This window comes from Carlito syrichta, unplaced genomic scaffold (genome assembly GCF_000164805.1).
Source record: "Carlito syrichta isolate Samal-C Ts95f unplaced genomic scaffold, Tarsius_syrichta-2.0.1 Scaffold305279, whole genome shotgun sequence".
Taxonomy (NCBI): domain Eukaryota; kingdom Metazoa; phylum Chordata; class Mammalia; order Primates; family Tarsiidae; genus Carlito; species Carlito syrichta.
This window is the reverse complement of record NW_007249375.1, coordinates 53782-73879: the sequence shown is the minus strand read 5'-3', so window position 1 is coordinate 73879 and position 20098 is coordinate 53782. Positions and strand designations below refer to the sequence as shown.

At 39.0% G+C, this 20098-nt stretch overlaps 1 protein-coding gene across 2 annotated transcripts in view; it reads right to left on the bottom strand.

The window, feature by feature from the left end:
- Nucleotides 1-20092, bottom strand: part of MINDY2 (MINDY lysine 48 deubiquitinase 2) — a 73519-nt gene extending 53427 nt beyond the window's left edge. For both annotated transcript variants that reach the window (XM_008061469.2, XM_008061468.2), the window contains exon 1: nucleotides 19127-20092. In XM_008061469.2, coding sequence (XP_008059660.1) covers nucleotides 19127-19966 — 840 coding nt within the window. In that variant the 5' untranslated portion in view covers nucleotides 19967-20092. The remainder of the gene's footprint in view (nucleotides 1-19126) is intronic.
- Nucleotides 20093-20098: the final 6 nt, after the last annotated feature.

Sequence of the window (20098 nt, the reverse complement as noted above, 5' to 3'; positions counted from 1 at the left end):
TTCTATAAAAATCAAATGTTTTAGGTGATTGAAGTATTTCTTGCAGTCAGAAACACAAGTATTTATATGTATATATGTATCTACTATGTACATACTAACATTCACATTTATTAGAATCTTTATAAATAATGTTTATAAAATATAGAAAATCAATCCTATCACCATAAAACGTACAGGGTGACATAAGGTCTTAAGAGATATTGAGAAACCTGTTTTTAAAGTGAAGTGCTATGCCTTTTACCACCCGTCATAACTGTCATCAGGCTCCAGCAACAGCGTCCTGTATCGTAGAAAATGAAGTTAAAGAGCAGGAAGAGGCCCCGTACATGTGACAGGTAATTCAAAGAGCAATTTTATAGGCTTGAACACAGTTCAGTGTTCCATTCTTTAGTCTACCTTTGCCAATTTTATTGCTGAATGCCTAAAATGAGTACATTTAAATATTATTCATACACTGAAATATGTACACATAAGAATCTAACGCACAGTTTAAAGACAGGCAAAATTATATTGTTTAAATCTGCACACTTAGGTGATAAAACTATGAAGACAAATAAAGAAATTGATACTGTAAAGATCAGGATTATGGTTACCCCTAGGGGTTAGAAAGAGAAGGAGTTACAGTTGGAGAGGGGCATATAATGAGTTTCTTGGGGTACAGGCAACGCTTTATTTCTTGACCTGCTATGTTAGTTCCACTGATGTTTGCCTTATAATAATTTTTTAAATTGGACATCTCCATTTTATGTACTTTTCTTTTTTTTGAGTCAGTGTCTCACTTTGTTGCCCAGGTTAGAGTACAATGGCACTCTCTTCATGGCCACAGCAGCCTCAACCTGCTGGGTTCAGGCGATCCTTCCACCTCAGACTTCCAAGTAGCTGGAACTACAGGTGTGCACCACCACACCCAGCTAATTTTTTGAGTTATCGTAGAGACGAAGTCCTGCCATGTTGCCCAGGCTGGTCTCGAACTCGCAGGCTCAGGCAATCCTCTTGTCTCCATCTCTCAGAGTGCTGGGATTACATGTGTAAGCCACTGTGCCCAGCCTATGTACTTTTCTATGTGGTACCTTTCACAATAAAAAAGTTAAATGTAAATATACAAATTATAGTCATATTTAAGCTGTAAATGCCAGAAAATCTATTGAAATTAATTCATATATAATAACACATTTGTCTAAATTAATTTTTCAAATACGTTGTCAGATGAGTTACATGGATATTATAGTCAATGATTGTAAATATTCTTTTTTTCCCTTTTAAAGATGTGGGGTACTATTCAGGTTTAGGTGTACAAATGGTCCTTATGCAGGTTCCCTTGTTGATGAGATGTGCCTCTTCTCTCTCCTCTGGCAATTTTATAATAATTTGTTAAACTGGACATCTCTGTTTCATGTACTTTTATTTTTTTTGAGGTGGAGTCTCACTCTGTTGCCCAGGCTGGAGTGCAGTGGCATGCTCATGGCCACCGAAGCCTCTACCTGCTGGGCTCAGGTGATCCTTCTGCCTCAGCCTTTTAAGCGGCTGGAACTACAGGCACGTGCCACCACGCTAGAAATTTTTTAATTTCTTGTTGAGACAAGGCCTCACCATGATGCTCAGGCTGGTCTCAAACCCCTGAGCTCAGGCAATCCTCTTGCCTCCGTCTCTCAAAGTGCTGGAATTATAGGCATGAGCCACTGCGCGTGGCCCAATCCATTTTTTATAGTATTATGATAATCGTTCAAGGTCGGTTTATGAGTGAGAGCATGTGGTAATCAGTTATTTGTTTCTGTTATAGATCACTGAGTATTATAGACACTAAGTCTGTCCAAGTTGCTGTGAAGTTCATAATTTTGTCTTTCTTTATGGCTGCGTAATATTCCATCATTATATGTACCACATTAAAAAAAAATCTAGTCCTCTTTTAATGGGTAGCATGGTTGGTTCCATGTTTTTGCTATTGTGAATAATGCTTCAATAAACATGCATGTGCAGGTATCTTTTTTTTTTTTTTTTTTTGAGTTGGAGTCTCACTCTGTCGCCCAGACTGGAGTGCAGTGGCCACTCCCGGCCACCGCAGCCTCGACCTGCTGGGCTCCGGCGATCCTTCCGCCTCAGCCTTCCAAGTAGCTGGAATTACAGGCATGCGCTACCACACCCGGCTGATTTTTTGATTTACTGTAGAGATGAGGTCTTGCTGCCCAGGCAGGTCTCGAACTCGCGGGCTCAGGCAATCCATTCACCTCAGCCTCCCAAAGGTGTGGGATTACAGGCTGAGCCACCGAGCCCAGCTGCAGGTATCTTTTTTATAGAGTGATTTGAGTTCCTCTGGGTATATTCCCAGAAGGGGGATTGTGGGGTCATATGGAAGGTTGATTTTTAGATCTTTTATGAATTGCCAAACTGTTTTCCACAGTGGTTGTACCAGTTTACACTCCCTCCAACAGTATAGAAGTGTTCCCTTTCCCCAGCATCCTCTCCTGCATTTGTTGCTTTTTTGAATTACTGGTGATGGTCATAATGACTGCAGTTAAGTGGTATCTCAACGTGGTTTTAATTTGCATTTCTTTGATGATTAGTGAGGCAATTTTTTTTTTCTTCTTTTTTTTGCAGGTCTCAGAGTGGTGCATGGGGTTGATCTCATGGTCGTGAGAGAGGTTATTTTTTCATGTACCTGTTGCCTGCTGGTATGTCTTCTTTTGAGACGTGTCTATTCATATATTTTGCCCACTTTTTAATAGGGCTGTTTTTTTCTTTTTGGCACGTTTGAGTTTATTGTAAATATTCTAACTAAAATTATAAGCATATTCTATGGTATATTCATAGAATAGGAGAAAAAGAAATACTATAGAATGGAAATTCAAACAAAGTAATTACTATATCAATGATAGGAGAATAGCAACATAATTAAAAATTCTTCAGGACTTATTTTCTGTTCATCCAGGGAAATCATTTAAATCAGCAATTTTCCAACAATCCTCCCAAATTTTGAAGAAAGTACTCTAGGTGCTTATGTCATCAAATGTGATAATGGCATGTCACAATTTTTTTTGTTTTTATCCATGAGCAAAGTAAGATTTTAAAAGAATCCCTGTAAGACAGAATAATTGAAGGCCCTCTGTAAGCATACATGACAGTAATTTATGATTTAATTATGCAACAGAAGTTATCACTCAATAAAAACTATGATTTGTCATGGAGGGTTTGATCATCACTTCATTCTAAATTTTATTTTCCTCTGTAACATATTTTTATTTTTTTTAAGTAGAGATGGGTCTCACTATGTTGCCCAGGCTGGTCTTGAAATTCTGGCCTCAAGTACTCTTCCTGTCTTGGCCTCCCACAGTGTTAGGATTACAGGCATGTGCCACTGTGTCCAGACTGTGACTGACACACACACACACACACACACACACACACACACATATATGTGTGTGTGTGTATGTATATATATATACACACACACACACACATATATGTGTGTGTATATATATATCTTTAATAGATTTTATTTTTTAAAGCAGTTTTAGGTTTGCAGAAAACCTGAGCAGAAAGTACAGAGAATTTCCACATGTGGCATATTTTAAAATTGAAACTCATTAGCAAACAGTCCACCGCCTGCTTTACTTTTTTGTTTGTTTTGTTTTTGTAGAGGAAGTCTCACTGTGTTGCCCAGGCTGATCTTGAATGCCTGGCCTCAAGCATTCCTTCCACCTGGGCTTCCCAAAGCACTAGGATTACAGGTGTGAGCCACTGTGCCTGATCTGTTTTTCTAAATGAAGCTTTTTTGGTAACACAGTCATTCTCACTTGTTTATGTATTATCTTTGGCTGCTTTTGTACTACAATGGCAGAGCTGAATCTCTGCAACAGAGACCGTATGGCATGCAAAGCCTAAAATATTTACTGCTGGGTTCTGTAGATAAAAAGTTTGTTGACCTTTGTGTTAGATGATTTTACCTGTTTTTAATGTGCTATTCTATCAAGGTGTTTTCAATAACCACTTTTGAAGTTCTGCTATTTAACAGTGAAGTAGTGTATATTTTAAAAACTAAACTTTCAGCTTAAGATCAAATTGACGCCTAAGAATGTTTCTCAAATCAATTATGACCTATATATTCTCTTATTCCAGACAGATTCACTGCAGAAATGAATTCAGCAGAAAATCTCATAAACAAATAGCTCGTTTTCTTCTTTGGTTAATATAGTCATCCTACTATGAAGTTGTCAAAATAAGAAGCCAAGAAACTAAAAGTATATGTATTTGGGGTATATATCCTATAATACTAGATATGTACAAACAGATGATTTTAGAGTTTAGTCTCAAAGTTTCCAAATAGCAGCTGCCTTCCATGTCCTATTCTAAACATCTGAAATGGGAAAGGACAACCTTTACACAGAGTTTGGAAGTGGGATAACAAATGCACTAATATTTTAACTCACTTATTCACAAGCATACTTAGTGGTATATTCATTTCCTGAAACTTAGCCAGTAAAATACTTTGAATGTTTATTAAAACTATGGACAAAAGAGGATAATGGTGAAGAAATGCCTCCTACCTCACACTAATACTTTGGTGCCATCAACAGATCTCAATTATTTTTTTAACCACAAATGAAGATCTTCCTGAAAGCTTGCTTCTCTTTTTTGCTTTCCTCCTCTACCACCATCATTTCAAAAGCAAGTGCCAAGAATTTTGTTAATGACCTGAGGCTTGCACTCCTTTGTGTTTTTAGATTTTATTAAAGAAAAAACAGGTTATGGGATAGCTTGCTAAGAATATAGAATTAACAATTGTGGGAGTCTGTCTGAATCTCTAAATTTTAAATTTTACAATTTAAAAAAAGAAATAAGATATGTCCTATTTTAGTAATTATCTAAAACATATTGTTTATAAATAAATGGATACTTTATAAAAGGATACTTGAAAGGTACTCTTAAGTAGCTTAAATGCTGTTCCTATAATTTGGGCAAAACCTCAGGACATGTTAACACATAGGTCAAATTAATAGACCTAGCCTGAGCAACATAGCAAGACATCATCTCTTCAAAAAACAAACAAACAAACAAGCCAGGCGTGGTGGAGCATGTAGCATGTAGTCCTAGCTACTGAGGCAGTTGAGGTGGGAGGATTGCTTGAGCCCAGGAGCTTGAGGCTGCACTGAGTTATGATTGTGTCACTGCACTCCAGACTGGGTGACAGAGTCTGAGACCCTGTCTCAAAAAAAAGAAAAAAAAAATAGACACCAAATAAAATTTTTGTTATCTAGGAAAATAACGTTGTATCTTATAAATAGGATTGTATTTTATTTATTACACTTCCTGAGGAAATTATTAATATAAATACAACAAGAATATTTAAATTAATGGAAGAAAATAGTTACTCCAATTCCAAATATTTCACTAGAATGTAAAACCTAATAATTTAGCCTATTATTCTGCAATTATTATTATTATTTTTAAATTTTTAATTTTAAAATTGTGGGGTACAGTTAAGGGTTAGGTTTACAAATATGCATTGTTCAGGCACCCCTGTTGATAAGGGGTGTCTCCCCATGCAATTATTAATCATTTAAAGAGTGAAGTATATTTAAGAATAGACTCAAGTGACATCAGTAATGAAAATAACAAAAGCTTGTGTTTAAACTGTTAGCAAAATCTTTTTTTTAAACCTTTGACTGATTTTAAGTTTATAAAAATCTTTTAACAGGCTTTGGGAGGCATGGAGGTGAGAGAACTGCCTGAGCCCAGGGATTCGAGACCAGCCTGGGTAACTTGGTGAGACCTCATCTCCACAATAAATAAAAAGATTAGCTGGGCACAGTGGCACATGCCTGTGGTTCCAGTTACTTGGAAGGATGAGATGGAAGGATCACCTGAGCCCAGCAGGTTGAGGCTGTGGTGGCTGTAAGCATGCTACTGCACTCCAGCCTAGACAACAGAGTGAGACTGACTCAAAAAAAAAAAAAAAAAAAATCTTAAACAGGAATGTAAAGCATCTTAAAAATTACATGCCAAAATTTTGACACCTGTGATTTTGATATTCCAAAGAAAAGGTAAATGCAGAGGATTCAGCAATAACTAAGAAATAAGAAGCAGCTTATATAAGTGATGGTACAAAAATTACTAGCCAAAACATATTATTAAACTTCTCATCAGAATACCAATTAACAAGTACTCAAGAAATACATAGTTTGAGTTCCATACCTCTTGAAAGTTGGGGAGATACTTGAGAAAATACAAAATTGAGTATTTTTCAGTGTCTGCTCTTTATTTTTTAAATTTATTTATTATTTTAGAGATAGAGTTTTGCTCTGTTGCCCAGGTTAGAGTGCAGTGGTGTGATTATAACTCAACGTAACATCAACCTCGTATGCTCAAGGGATTCTACTATCTCAGCATCCTCAGTAGCTAGGACTACAGGTTCATGCCACCATACCTACTTATTTTTTTTTTATTTTTTATAGAGACAGAGTCTTGCTATATTGCCCAGTCTGGTCTTGAACTCCTGGCCTCAAGCCATCTTCCTGCCTCTGGGATTACAGACATTAGCCATTCTGCCCAGCCTGCTCTTTAGACAAGGGAAGTCAGGAAAAAAATGTAATTACATAGAACATGTAGTAGTTGTCATACAATTTGCATGTTACCTTTAACCCCAACAATTCTACGAAGCAGGTATTATTACCTTCATTCAAAGAATAAACTAAGGCTTTAAAAAGTTAATTTACCCAATGTAAACAACAGAGTTGTGATATAGATTGAGATCTGACAATAAAGTCAAATATCCTTTCCATTATACCAATATTTACAAACTTTTTAAAAAACACTTACATCCAATGAAATCTTATATAAAACATCATCTGAAACATATTTTAAATCAAGACTTGATGGAGCTTTGTGACCAATGAAAAGTGGAGGATAATGGAGAAAGAATAATCAAAGTTGACTCAGGAGACTCTAAAAATTTGGATTTATACAATCAATAAAAATCAGAAATTTGGCAAGTGAATTTTGTAGAAGAAAATGATGTCTACTTTGGAACTGTAATGTTAAGTTTGACATTCAAATGGAAATTGAATTAGAACTCAGGAGATAATGTTTTTGTACTGTAGTTTTGCATTACTTAAGGTAAAATGGACAACTAAATAATAGTTCAAATTTCACTAATTTTGAATATGCAGCATGTGTGTGTATACTGTATATACATAAAACATTCATATAGTCAGCATGAATATATAGCATTCATGATATTTTGAGTTGGAATTGTAAAGAAATTCTTTGAAAGGTATATTATTAATAGAAATCAAAGAAAAGAAATGCAGCCTTCCTTACTTTCTTCAAAATAAGTACTTAAAAAAAATTTTTTTTTTTTTTGAGTTGGAGTCTTACTCTCTCACCCAGGCTGGAGTACAGTGACACGCTCATGGCCACAGCAACCTTGAACTGTTGGGCTCAGGCGATCCTTCTGCCTCAGCCTTCCAAGTAGCTGGAACCACAGGCACATGTCACCACACCCGTCTAATTTTGTTATTTATTGTACAGACAAGGTCTCACCAAGTTGCCCAGGCTGGTCTTGAACCTCTGGGCTCAGGCAATCCTCTCACTTCCACCTCCCAAAGTACTGAGGTTACTGTTGTGAGCCACCGTGCCCAGCAGTACTCAAAAATTTAAGAATCCTTCCAATATGCCTTTAATTCTAGTTCCGGTAAATAAAAATTTATGTATTACAAGATATTATTTATCATGCTTTATACTTAAATTTCTTATATGTACTATTCATTTACTACTAAGAATAATAATTGTACTTAAAAATGTTAAAACTCAGGCTTTTTACTTTTTTCTACTTACTATTTCGAATCAGGAAAATTTTATGAAACAACCTCTAATTTAGAAAGGCTAATTTGAAACATTTTCCCTATCAGTTTTTAATCATAATTTAGATCAGAGAAACACCAAGGCCTATTTAAAACCATCGGGAACTGCATATATATTCACATATTTCAAGAATGTTTTATTTTACATGTACTTCAAAGTGTTTTAGAGCAATGGAGAATGTTGTTACAGCGAGATTTACTAATAAAAGATTTACTAGTAAAATAAAGCATCTTCAGTTCAAAATTTACTACTTATATTTAAGAATCTTAGCAAGCTTACATGCTGAAAAATCTCCCCAAAGAAAAACTGATAGTGAAACTTTCACATTAATTGATTGCAAGATAGACAGGAAAAGAGTAAGACAAGAGGCCAGTGATAAGGCTACTGAGGTAGTCTAGGTGAGAGATGAAGAAGGCCTGAGTTAGCGTACTGGCAGCAGAGGAGGAAGTTAGCAATTATTGAAGAACATCCAATAACGTATTTAATAAATTTGATGGGAAAGGTAAGCTTATTCATCATAGAATCCAACAACGGTTCTAAAATTAGAAGTACTTCCAAAGACATGGGATAAAGCATAAGGGAAAAATGGAAGACACCTGTATAAAAGTAACTAGTACCAGATCCCCAGGATTTGATCTAAGGAATCACAAAGTCTATTTATGCTTCTCTATCACAGGCTCTCCCACCCTATTTTGCCCCAGATCTGTTGTCCAACAGGCTCACTGGTATCTTGAACTTTACCTTCCCAATCAAATATCCTGCATGAGAACTCAGGCTCTGGAGTGGGTGATAATCTTACCTTAGGCAAGTTATTTAAACTTTATGAGTCTCAATTTTCTGAATATGTAAAATAGGAACAATATCTACATAAGGATTTTATGATGTAGTTGAGAAAATTAAAAGAGAAAATACACAGAGTTCCTATGAAATACTTAGCACAGTATCTGGACACAAAATTAATTAATTTTTGTGTCCAGATACTGTGTTTACTATTATTACTCAAAGCTCTATAATTGCGGCATCACTTGGGCCCAAATATTCTTTAACTGGGACTCAACAGATAAGGCTGAATGGGGAGTGGGAAGGTTTTTCACTAAAAGACTACTCTGTTAAGGGGAGAGGAGAAAAGAACACATCTATCACTAACAGGAGGGCGACCACCCACTTGTAGCATTCATACTATCATCAGCCCTTACTACTTTATCTTACAAATCCAAAAATACAACCCCAATCCTAATTCTTGGGAGAGACTGGGAATGAAATGTTCAGAAATGTTACTGAAATTTTTTGTGTAAACAAAACCCCACAATTGTGTGAAGTTTTACATCTCTTCTTACAGGATCTATATTTAAAAACAGGGTGGGCAGTGGCTAAGATGGAACCTTTGCTCACCATCTGCTTTTCCTTTTTTATAAGTAATAAACACACTTGGGAAACCTCAAAAGAGCTTTGTGCTTACTTTAGGAAAAGAGAAAATGAGAAACTTTGTGTGATTACAATGTTCCTGTACGTCAGGGGGAAAAGCAAAACCTAGTTGGAAACAAGAAGTGTCTGTGAAAAGCATATGAAAAAGAAACTTCATCAAGGAGGGAGAACCAGAGCAAAAACTCAAGTGCTGGCAAGAAGCTCACCTTCATGATGCCTCACTTTGCAGGTGATAATGAGACTCAGAATGTATCCATTTGAACTTTAAATATTCTGTTAATGACTTTTTGCTAATTTTGCCATTCTATCACTCATCTTTTTGTAATTTACAAATGCTCTGCATAAATTAAGAAATTAGCCCTGTAGCAACTTGAATGGATTTAGAGTCGATCATACTGTCATGTATCACAGAAACAAAGAACAGAGTACCATATGTTTTCACTCATAAGGGACCTTGAACAATTATAATACTATAAGAAAGGGATTGGTAGTAGTGGGAAACTGCCAGTGGAGGTAGGGAGGGATTGGCAGTTAAGTGAAACTGTTAGGGGAGGGAGGGGTACACCCCATCAACAAGGGTACCTTCCTAATCAACGTTTGTATACCTAACCGTGAATTGTACCCCACATCTTTAAAAAAAAAAAAAAAAAGAAAAGAAAGGCTGGGCTTGGTGGTTCAGGCTGTAATCCCGCGCCTTTGGGAGGCTGAGGTGAGTGGATTGTCTGAGCCTGTGGGTTAGAGACCCGCCTGGGCAGGCGAGACCTCATCTCTACAATAAATCAAAAAAATGAGCCAGGCGTGGTAGCGTGCGCCTGTAATTCCAGCTACTCAGAAGGCTGAGGCGGAAGGATCGCCGGAGCCCAGCAGGTCGAGGCTGCGGTGGCCGGGGCGGCCACTGCACTCCAGTCTGGGCGACAGTGAGACTCCAACTCAAAAAAAAACAAAAAAAAATTACCGCTTAGACATATTAATATAATCTGGCAAATATACATAGTATGTGTTCTGATTTAGTTTATGTTGGGGTTTTTTGGGGGGATATCTTTTTGTTTTTCCTTTTTAATAGTAAGCTTTTTTATTTTAAAGAATCAAACATATCAATCTTTATTTTATAGCTTCTAGGTTTGATATTCAGAGAAACGAGTTTAATATTAAAAAATACTGCTTTAGGAACCTGGCATTTCTCCCTTGACTCGAAGCAGGAGATGGTCTCAGCTTCTGCTAAGCAAAGAAAGAGAAAATGGGGAAAAGAATTCCCTACCCAAAAGGGAAGAGAAGGGATATGTTTCCAGGATTTTAGACTAAAACAGTTCATTCATCCTTCTATTAAATGCTAATCTCCATATAACAATTAGATATTACAATACTGTATGTCCTCTATTACAATGTATAGAATAGGTATATATGTTTGTTTTGTATGTGTGTTGGCCTCAGAACCTATCACATTATTTCTGAAAGAAAACGAAAGTATGCCAAAGTAGGGACTCCCTCCTATTATTAAAGTAAAACTTTTGTATATTTAAAAATATTGGGCTGGATATGGTGGCTAATGCCTATAATCTTAGCCCTTTGGGAGCCCACGGGTTCGAGACCAGCCTGGGTAACTTGGTGAGACCTTGTCTCTACAATAAAATATATATTAAGGCAGAAATTTTAAAAATGTTTTACAATGCAAAATTTAAATCATAAATAAAGTAGAAAAGTAACTGCTAAGTACCCATCACTCAATTTCTTTCTTTTTTTTTTGAGTTGGAGACTAGAGTGCTACGGCACACTCATGGCCACCGCAGCTTCAACCTGCTGGGCTCAGGCAATCCTCCACCGTAGTCTTCCAAGTAGCTGGAATCACAGATGTGCACCACCACACCTGGCTAATTTTTTATTTATTGTAGAGATGAGGTTTCACCAAGTTGCCCAGGCTGGTCTCAAACCCCTGGGCTCAGCCAATCCTTTCGCCTCCAGCTCCCAAAGCGCAGGTATTAAAGGCATGAGCCACCATTCCAGGCTTGGTTTTTCTGTGTGTGTGTGTGTGTGTGTGTGTGTGTGTGTGTGTGTGTTTTAAGAGAGACAGGCTCTTGCTATGCCAGGCTGGTCTCAAACTTCCAGGCTTGGTTTGTGTGTGTGTGTGTGTTTTAAGAGAGACAGGCTCTTGCTATGCCAGGCTGGTCTCAAACTTCCAGGCTTGGTGTGTGTGTGTGTGTGTGTGTGTGTGTGTGTGTGTGTGTGTTTTAAGAGAAACAGGCTCTTGCTATGCCAGGCTGGTCTCAAACTCCTGGTCTCAAGCAATTCTCCTGCCGTGTGTGTGTGTGTGTGTGTGTGTGTGTGTGTGTGTGTGTGTGTGTGTGTTTTAAGAGAAACAGGCTCTTGCTATGCCAGGCTGGTCTCAAACTCCTGGTCTCAAGCAATTCTCCTGCCAGTGTGTGTGTGTGTGTGTGTGTGTGTGTGTGTGTGTGTGTGTTTTAAGAGAAACAGGCTCTTGCTATGCCAGGCTGGTCTCAAACTCCTGGTCTCAAGCAATTCTCCTGCCTTGTCCTCCTACAGTGCTGGGATTACAGGCATGAGTTACAAAGCCAGTATCATCAGAACCTAAAATTTATATTTCTTCTGACTTGTTAATTTTTATAAACACACCTAATTAAATGGGTCTGAGCCCTCAAATATACCTATAAATGACATTATTTTCATAGCTAAAAGATTTAAAAAAACCATTTAAAAATCTAATATGGTCTAAAATAAAGCAAAATAAAAACGTATTCTAAGACATAAATTTGGGGAAATTTACCTGGTGTCAGTTGAACAGAATTACAAATTTGAGCTCGAATTAAATTAAATGAATAGATTTCTTTCTTTCTTGATTTGTTAGATTATCACAGCTATTTAATATTTATTTAACAGAATATGAACGCTCATCTACTCTATCAGTCCTAAACCAACACTTTCATCTCAGTACTTACCCTATTTGGTAATTTGAACTGTTATCTCTCATTCAGAACAAATGCATTTACTTCCTTGGAATCACTCAAATTTGTTCAATCTATTGATTTTTGTCATTATTTACTTTCTTTTCTTTTTTTTTTTTTTTTGAGATTGAGTTTTACTCTGTCACCCAGAGTAATCTTTTAGCTATGGTTTTTTAATCTTTTAATGCAGTAGTGTGATCACAGCAACTGCAGTCTCAAACTCTTTGGCTCAAGCAATCCTCCTGCCTTAGCATCCAGGGTAGCTGGGACTACAGGTGCATGCCACTATGCTCAACTAATTTCTTTATTTAGATTTTTTTTTGTAGAGACAGGGTCTTGCTATGTTACCCAGGCTGCTCCTGAACTCCTGGCCTCAGATGATCCTCCCATCTTGGCCTCCTATAGTGCTCGGATTATAGGCAATAGCCACCACATCCAGCTAATTTTCTCATGATTTCACCCTCCCCAAAAAAGATGACCAACTGTTTCACTTTCAGTTCTCTAATTCCACTGACTCCCCCATGCGTCAATCATTGAAGAACCCAAGTCCTAATAATCCTAACAAGCCATTCTTCCTACTCCAATTTCCAGAAGACCAAAACCAAAGCAAAACTGATATACTAACAGTTTTTAAAGAAGACCTCGGCCAGGCACAGTAGCTCATGCTTGTAATCTCAGCACTGTGGGAGACTGAGGCAAGTGGATTGCCTGACCCCAGGAGTTTGAGACCAGTCTGGGCAACACAGAGAGATTGTCTCTTCAATAAATAAAAAATTAACCAGGCGTGGTAGCATGTACTTGTAGTTCTGGCTACTTGGAAGGCTGAGGTTGAAGGATCACTGGAGCCCAGTGGGTCTATGCTGAGATGGCCGTGAATATGCCACTGCACTCCAGCCTGGGCGACAGAGTAAGACTCCAACTCAAAAAAAAAAAAAAAAAAAAAAAGATTACAAAGCATTAAGGGGTGGATTTTGTGACAAAAGTAAATTACATTTTAAAAAATGTGTTTTATGGAAATTATTTTTGTAGAGACAGGGTTTTGCTATGTTGCCCAGGCTGATCTTGAACTCTTGACCTTAAGCCATCCTCCTGCCTCAGCTTCCCAGAGTACTGGGGGAAGAAAAAATTCTCAGTAGAGATTATGTTTAGGAGTTTGAGGCACAGACAGAAAGACTGTCAGTTAGTAGCATGGGTAAATTGAGGTACTTTTTTTTTTTTTAATTCAGAGCCTCACTTTGTCACTCAGGCTGGAGTGCAGTGACATAATCATAGTCCACCACAATCGCCTGGGCTCAAGCCATCCTGCTTTAGCCTCCCGAGTAGCTGGGACGACAGGCACTTGCCACAATACCCTGAGCCCAGCCTGTAACTTTCTTAATTGCTGATGAGTTCAATAGTTATTCTGCCCAAATGGAAAATATGAAGCTTCAATTTCTATTTACTTTTTTTTTTTTTAATGGGGTCTTGATCGTCTCAGAGAGAGATCATCTTGCTTTTGCCCTGTGACCGTCAGGACCCAGAAGTCTGTAGGGAGGACACCAGGACACCGGGAAGCCGGAGATGATGAGTATTCTAGCAGGTGTGACTTGATTAGATAATCTCACCTGAGAAGAAATCCCAGAGTAGTAGGAGCAAAAGAACAAAATGGCTGGTTCTCAGGAGCTGTTGACATTCAAGGATGTGGTCATAGGATTCTCTCAAGAGGAGTGGATATTCCTGGACCCCACTCAGCAGATATTGTACAGGAACGTGATGTTAGAGAACTACAGAAACCTGGTGTTTCTAGGCCTTGTTGTCTCTAAGCCAGACCTGATGACATGTCTGGAGCAAAGGAAAGAGCCCTGGGATGTGAAGAGACACAACACATTAGCCAAACCCCCAGGTAGATGGGAGTGAATGAAGCAGATGACACACGTTGAGGAAGCAGAGCTTGAAATGTGGTTTGCGAAGGTGGTCTGCTCCAATGGAAATGATTTCTGAGAAGTCTGGGATTCTTTCTCTTGCTGTCACAAAGGGACATCTATTATTCCATGTTCTGAAATTCTCCAAAAACTCTGCTTCTTCAGTGATCTCCTTTCAAGGTTACTGAGGAAATCAAAGTCCACTTAATGATTTGTTAGGGACTGCATGATCTGACTACCTTTCTGATGCTTTTGGAGAAGGTGCAAATATCTGTTTATTTATTTAGAAAATCCATGTCAAATTATTTTTTAAGCTTTCTTTTTGTGTCATGTTGGAAATAGGTGAGTGATTTTGTTATTTGAGAAATTTTAAGAACTCTCTGGACAGATGTTATGTTTTCTACTTTATGATTTTCTATCCTAGGGAGGCTTCCAATGTGATTTTATTTAAATTCATACTCCATAATTCTACCAGGGCACAAACTATCTCTCTTGATTGAGGAAATTCTGTTATTTTATTGTTATTTTTCTTTTTTAGTATGAACTGAGATTGATAATTATTTCTACATATCCAAATTCTTAAGTATATCGCATAGAACATTGGTAAACATATATTAAACTCCCACATGTTACCTTGTTTCTTAATAACTTATTTTATAATTTTGTTTAGTATGAAGCTTAGAACTACTTTACATATATGCATATATACGTACACATATGTGCGTATGTTTATGTATATGTGATTAGCATCTGATTTTTTATTTTTTTTTTTGAGTTGCAGTCTCACTCTGTCACCCAGACTGGAGTGCAGTGGCCGCTCCCGGCTATCGCAGCCTCAACCTGCTGGGCTCCGGCGATCCTTCTGCCTCAGTCTTCCAAGTAGCTGGAACTACAGGCACGCGCTACCACACCCAGCTAATTTTTTGATTTATTGTAGAGATGAGGTCTTGCCAAGTTGCCCAGGCGGGTCTTGAACCAGCAGACTCAGGTAATCCACTCACCTCAGCCTCCCAAGGTGTGGGATTACAGAATGAGTCACTAAGCCCGGTGAACATCTGATTTTTTAGACATAAATAAAAAATATGTAACTATAAAAAAAAAAAGAAAAGAAAAGAACCAGGGTCTTACCATGTTGCCCAGGTTGGTTGCAAATTCCTGGCCTCAAGAGATTCTCTCACATCAGCCTCTCAAGTGGCTGGGATTACCAGCACAAACCACACTGCCCAGCTTCCTCTCTATCTTAACATGACCTTGTCTCCGTATCTTCCCGGATCCATTCCTTTCCTTCAGAAAATGAGATTGTTGTTCCTCTCTAAAAAGAATTTTACCACCTATCCCAAGGATTCTATATTATCCTGAATTTTCAGCGACCTTATCCTTACACATGTCTTTTTTGGTAAAATCTCTCCTTGATGCAGCTGCATTTGATAATGGTAATGAAACCACATTTTTATTACATTCTCTTATCCGACTATCATTACATTGTCCTACTTCCAGTTTTCATTGCACATCCCTAATTGTGCCTATGCTGGTTTTTCTACTCTCTTGCCCTGATCTCCCCTCCTCGCAATTCAATCTTTCTTCCTCTGTTTTCTCTATATCTACTGGAGAATGGGGTAAGGGATGAGAGGGAGTGGGAAAATAGAGGCAGGACAGAGAGGATGTTTCTGCTGGCAATCTGTCACTTCTCACATATATTGGAATGGAAAAAAGTTAAGAACTATAGTTCAGTACTCTCTATGGAGAATTCATTTATTCTCATTACTACATCCTCATTACTACATTTATGCAATAATTCCTCAACTGAATTTTTCTCTATAATTTTGGTCTCTTTTCTGAGACCCAGTCCATGCTTTTAGCAGCATAATGAACATTTATATTTTTGTTTCACTAACTGACATTTCCACTCAACACAACCAAATTTTGGCATCAATTTTCCCATCTAAAATAATTCCCTTCACACATTCCCTATATTTTGAAAGACACAAACAATCTCTATTACCTAGTTTTGAAAAAATGGTGTTATCTCCTTCTTTTCTTGTAGCCAGTTAGCGATGAATTCATCATTGGGACTGCTACATTATTCTCATTGAAGAGAGGAGGCAAATAACTCCCTATCCAAAAGAGCTACCTGCATCAATTCTTCCTGCTACAGTCACTACGGTCAGTACCTCTAGACTAATCTCAAGCTAAAAGACCACTCTCTTCAAGTCATTCCTTTATCCAGAAATGTATAACAGCTCTATTATCAGGTACATATACAGTAAACACCTGAGTCCTCTGAAATCTGACTACCTTCAACACTTTATTTACTATTTTTCTCTGCTACTGGATTTCTCAAACTTTTTCTTCTCAAAGTCCTTTACAGTCTTAAAAATATTTGGGAACCCCCCCCCCCAAATTTCTGTCTTTAGGTTATATCTGTCAATATCTACTATATGGGAAATTTAAATTGAGAAAAATTTAAAACATAAGAATACACAGGCACACATTCAATTAACTGTCAGAGCAATGTCATCACATCACGTAGCCTGGAAAACTCCACAACACTTGTGAGGGAATGAAAATGAAAAAGGTAAATAACATCTTAGTATTATTATTAAAATAGTTTTGGCTTCTAGAATCCCTGGCTGATTTTGAGAATGCTGCTCTACTTTGCTTCTCTTATCTCCCTATCGATCATTAATGATTACTTATGATTGATTTTTGTGTACATCAATGGGCTGGAAGCAGAAACAAGGTTGAGAATCACAGATTTACAAAATAATCTCCAAATTCATTAGCATGCCTGCTCATTCACAGTCTGACTCAAATTATCAATTTTTTGTCCTGTTATTACCATTTCCTTCCACTCCTGCACTGTACTTCAACTAAGGTAAGAGGTCCCAAATAGAACACAGCACTCTTTTCTGCTTCAACATCTTTGAATACACTATTCCCTTGGCCCAAAAGGCCTTCTCTCATTCATCTTTCAGACCTAGTTTACAGGTTCTCTCTTCTATGAAGTCTTCCTGTGACACATCCTATCCTCAATCACCCTTTTCTCTGTACTTCTGTAGCACATTAGAGCTGCTTGTTTTGCACTGTAATTATTGTTTATATGTCTGCCACCCCACTAGATAGCAAGCTACATGAGAGCAGACTTGCATCATACTCATCTCATCTTTGCATTTCTAGCACCTCACACATAATGGGAACTCAAACATTTGACCACTCACTTGAATCTGTCTGAACCTGAACTTGACTCTTGAATCTATCTCCAAATACTCCTGACAAAAATACTTGCTCCTTCCTCTGAATTTCTGAAATATTATGTAGAAACTAAAAAAAAGAGAAAAGACTAAAGAAAACACATAGTTAGTTCTTCCTACAAAAAAGATTGAGAACTTTGGCCCACAGGACCAAGTCTAACTAGCTAAAAACCTCGGTCAAGTGGCTCTTTCACCTTTTCAATTTTATTATTCTTCAATATTAACTTACCACTTTTGTCATCTAATAAACACACACACACAATACTTATTCTATTTTCATTCCTTTTGTTTATATTCTTACCTCCCCCAGGGATTCCATTGCTCTGCTATTCCAAATTATCTTCTTTAAAAGCTTGGTTCAAGGCCCACAAATTCCATGAAGCTTTCTAGGACTATGCCACACCAAAGGAAAATTTCCCATTTTTAGATTGCTGATGCATTTCCATTTGTTTCATATGACCTAGCATTCATTGTTCTTAAACAATTTCAAGTAAGTCAATGCTGCAACCTCAAATAGTTTGACAGCTTTTCAAGACCAGGCACTGTCTTCACACCAAATATCTGAGTGCCATTATGCACCAGATAATGGAAAAGTTTCTCATTTTGTTTCTCTTGTACCAGCTCTTGCTAGTAACAGGAAGATAAAGGCATGAAATTAATTTTATTCCCTCTGCTTGATTTTCTTCCTAAAGGATTAGAATAATCCAGCGTTTTCCTTTCCTTTTTTTTTTTTTTTTTTAAAGACAGGGTCTTGCTATATTGCCTAGGCTGATCTTGAACTCCTGGGCTCAAGTGATCCTCCCTAGTAGCTGGGATTACAGACAGATGTCACTATGCCTGCTTGATTATTTTTTTCTAGGGAACTTTTATTTACAAATATAACTATCAATTAAATCAATAAAACTGGTGCTGTGAGATATATCTTCTAAGCACCCTAAAACTGCAAGCTTAAATAAGACACTTCATTTGCAGGTGACTCACTCTAAGCCTTCAATATACTTACTTTTGAATGCTCTTCCCTGTTTTGCTCCTTCACCTCAGATGTATCTTTTCTTATTTTAGTTGTTACGGTTTTATCTCCTTCAACACATTCTGATGCATGGTTACTGGTAATAATACTGGTAATAATACAAGTAATAATGCAAGTAAAAATCATGCACAAAATGAAAACAATCTTTGAAAACCAAGAAGTCATGGTAATTGGGTCTCAGACCAATGTTTTTCCTTAAAAGGAATTTGTCTAAAGAGCCTCATCTTCCCTACCACGATTCCTTAAGTAATCCACACCCAAATGGGGCAAGGAAAATAGACTGAACGTCAAAACCTACTCATGATATCATGGATTGATGGTAACTTCTTAAGATCACTTTCTCCAGTTCTTCATCCTCTTGCAATACGTGATAAGGTCAGTAAGAAGAAATAACATAGGAAAATGTCGTTCACAATAATAAGGTTTAAGATGCTCTAAGTCCTACTTGTTTGTAAGTCTAGCAACCACAAGTAAATATTGAACTCTTATTTTAAACACCACAAGAGAAACCTGAGGTCAGGGGCAATTCTTTCTGACATCTATATGTATATATGGGAATATTCTTTCAACGTGGAATGAATTTTGTGTAGGAAGGGGCCTGATGAAGAAAGAAAAGCGGAAACCATCAGCTGACATGAAGTAGCACCCCGCCCCCGTTTGCCCCCTCCCCAAAAGCCGAAGGAAGTAGAAATCTGCAGAATGTACCTTCCAGGCCAGGAGTAAAACATTGAGAATGGCCAGCAAAGGGCAGGGTCCATTCTCATTCTGGGTGATGATGGGTGTGTTCTCTTCCTTCCATTGGATCCACTTGATGTGATACACAGATTGTCCCGGGAAGCGTTCCTTGGAGGCCGCCAGCACCTGAGCGCTCTCCTCCTCCTCCTCCTCCCTGCACAGGGGGACAGCGCCGGGCAGCGCCGCCGCGCCCTCCTCGTCCTCGGGGACCCTGTTCTCAGCTCCCTCCTCACTGTTGAACTCGGAGCTACTGGGGAAAGAATGCAGGTTGGAGAACGACTCCAGGGAGTCCAGGCTCGGCGACTCCCCAGGAGGGCTCGGGTCGCTGCAGCTGCTGCTGACGCCGCCGGCGCTGCTGGGCTCCTCGGAGCCGGCCGCCGCCAGCTCTGCCCGGCAGGTGCCGGCGGGGTCCGCGCGAGCTCGCGCGTCTTCGGCCGGCCCCGGCCCATGACCCGTTCCGGCCTCGGCTGTCTCTGGGGGGGCGGTCACCTTGTGCTGCCCTCTCAGAGGTGCCTCGGCGGCGGCAGGGCTCTCCAAAGCGCTCTCCTCCAAGTCCACGCCCGGGAGGGAGCCGCAAGGTCCGGGTAGCTGAGGCGAGCCCGCGGGAGAAGCCGAGTCCGGGAGGCTCCTCCCGGCGGCCGCCGCCCCCTGCCCATTCCTGCCGCCGCTCTTCGCCGCCCAGACCTCAGGACCGTCCCCAGCAGCGAGCCTGCTCTCCTGTCGCCCTTCCTGCGAGGAATCCGTCCCCGGCGCTGGCCCGGCCGCCACCCCGTGTTCTAGCGGCTGCAGGCTCTCGGGGGTGCTCTCCATACCGGGCCTCCCGCCTCGCTCTATAGAGACCGCGGCAGGCTCTCCTCAGCCAGCGCCTCCGACGCCATGACAGCGGCTCTGGCATCAACAGCGCCCTATCGCGGCTTCGGCCAGGCACGTCACCGGGGAGGG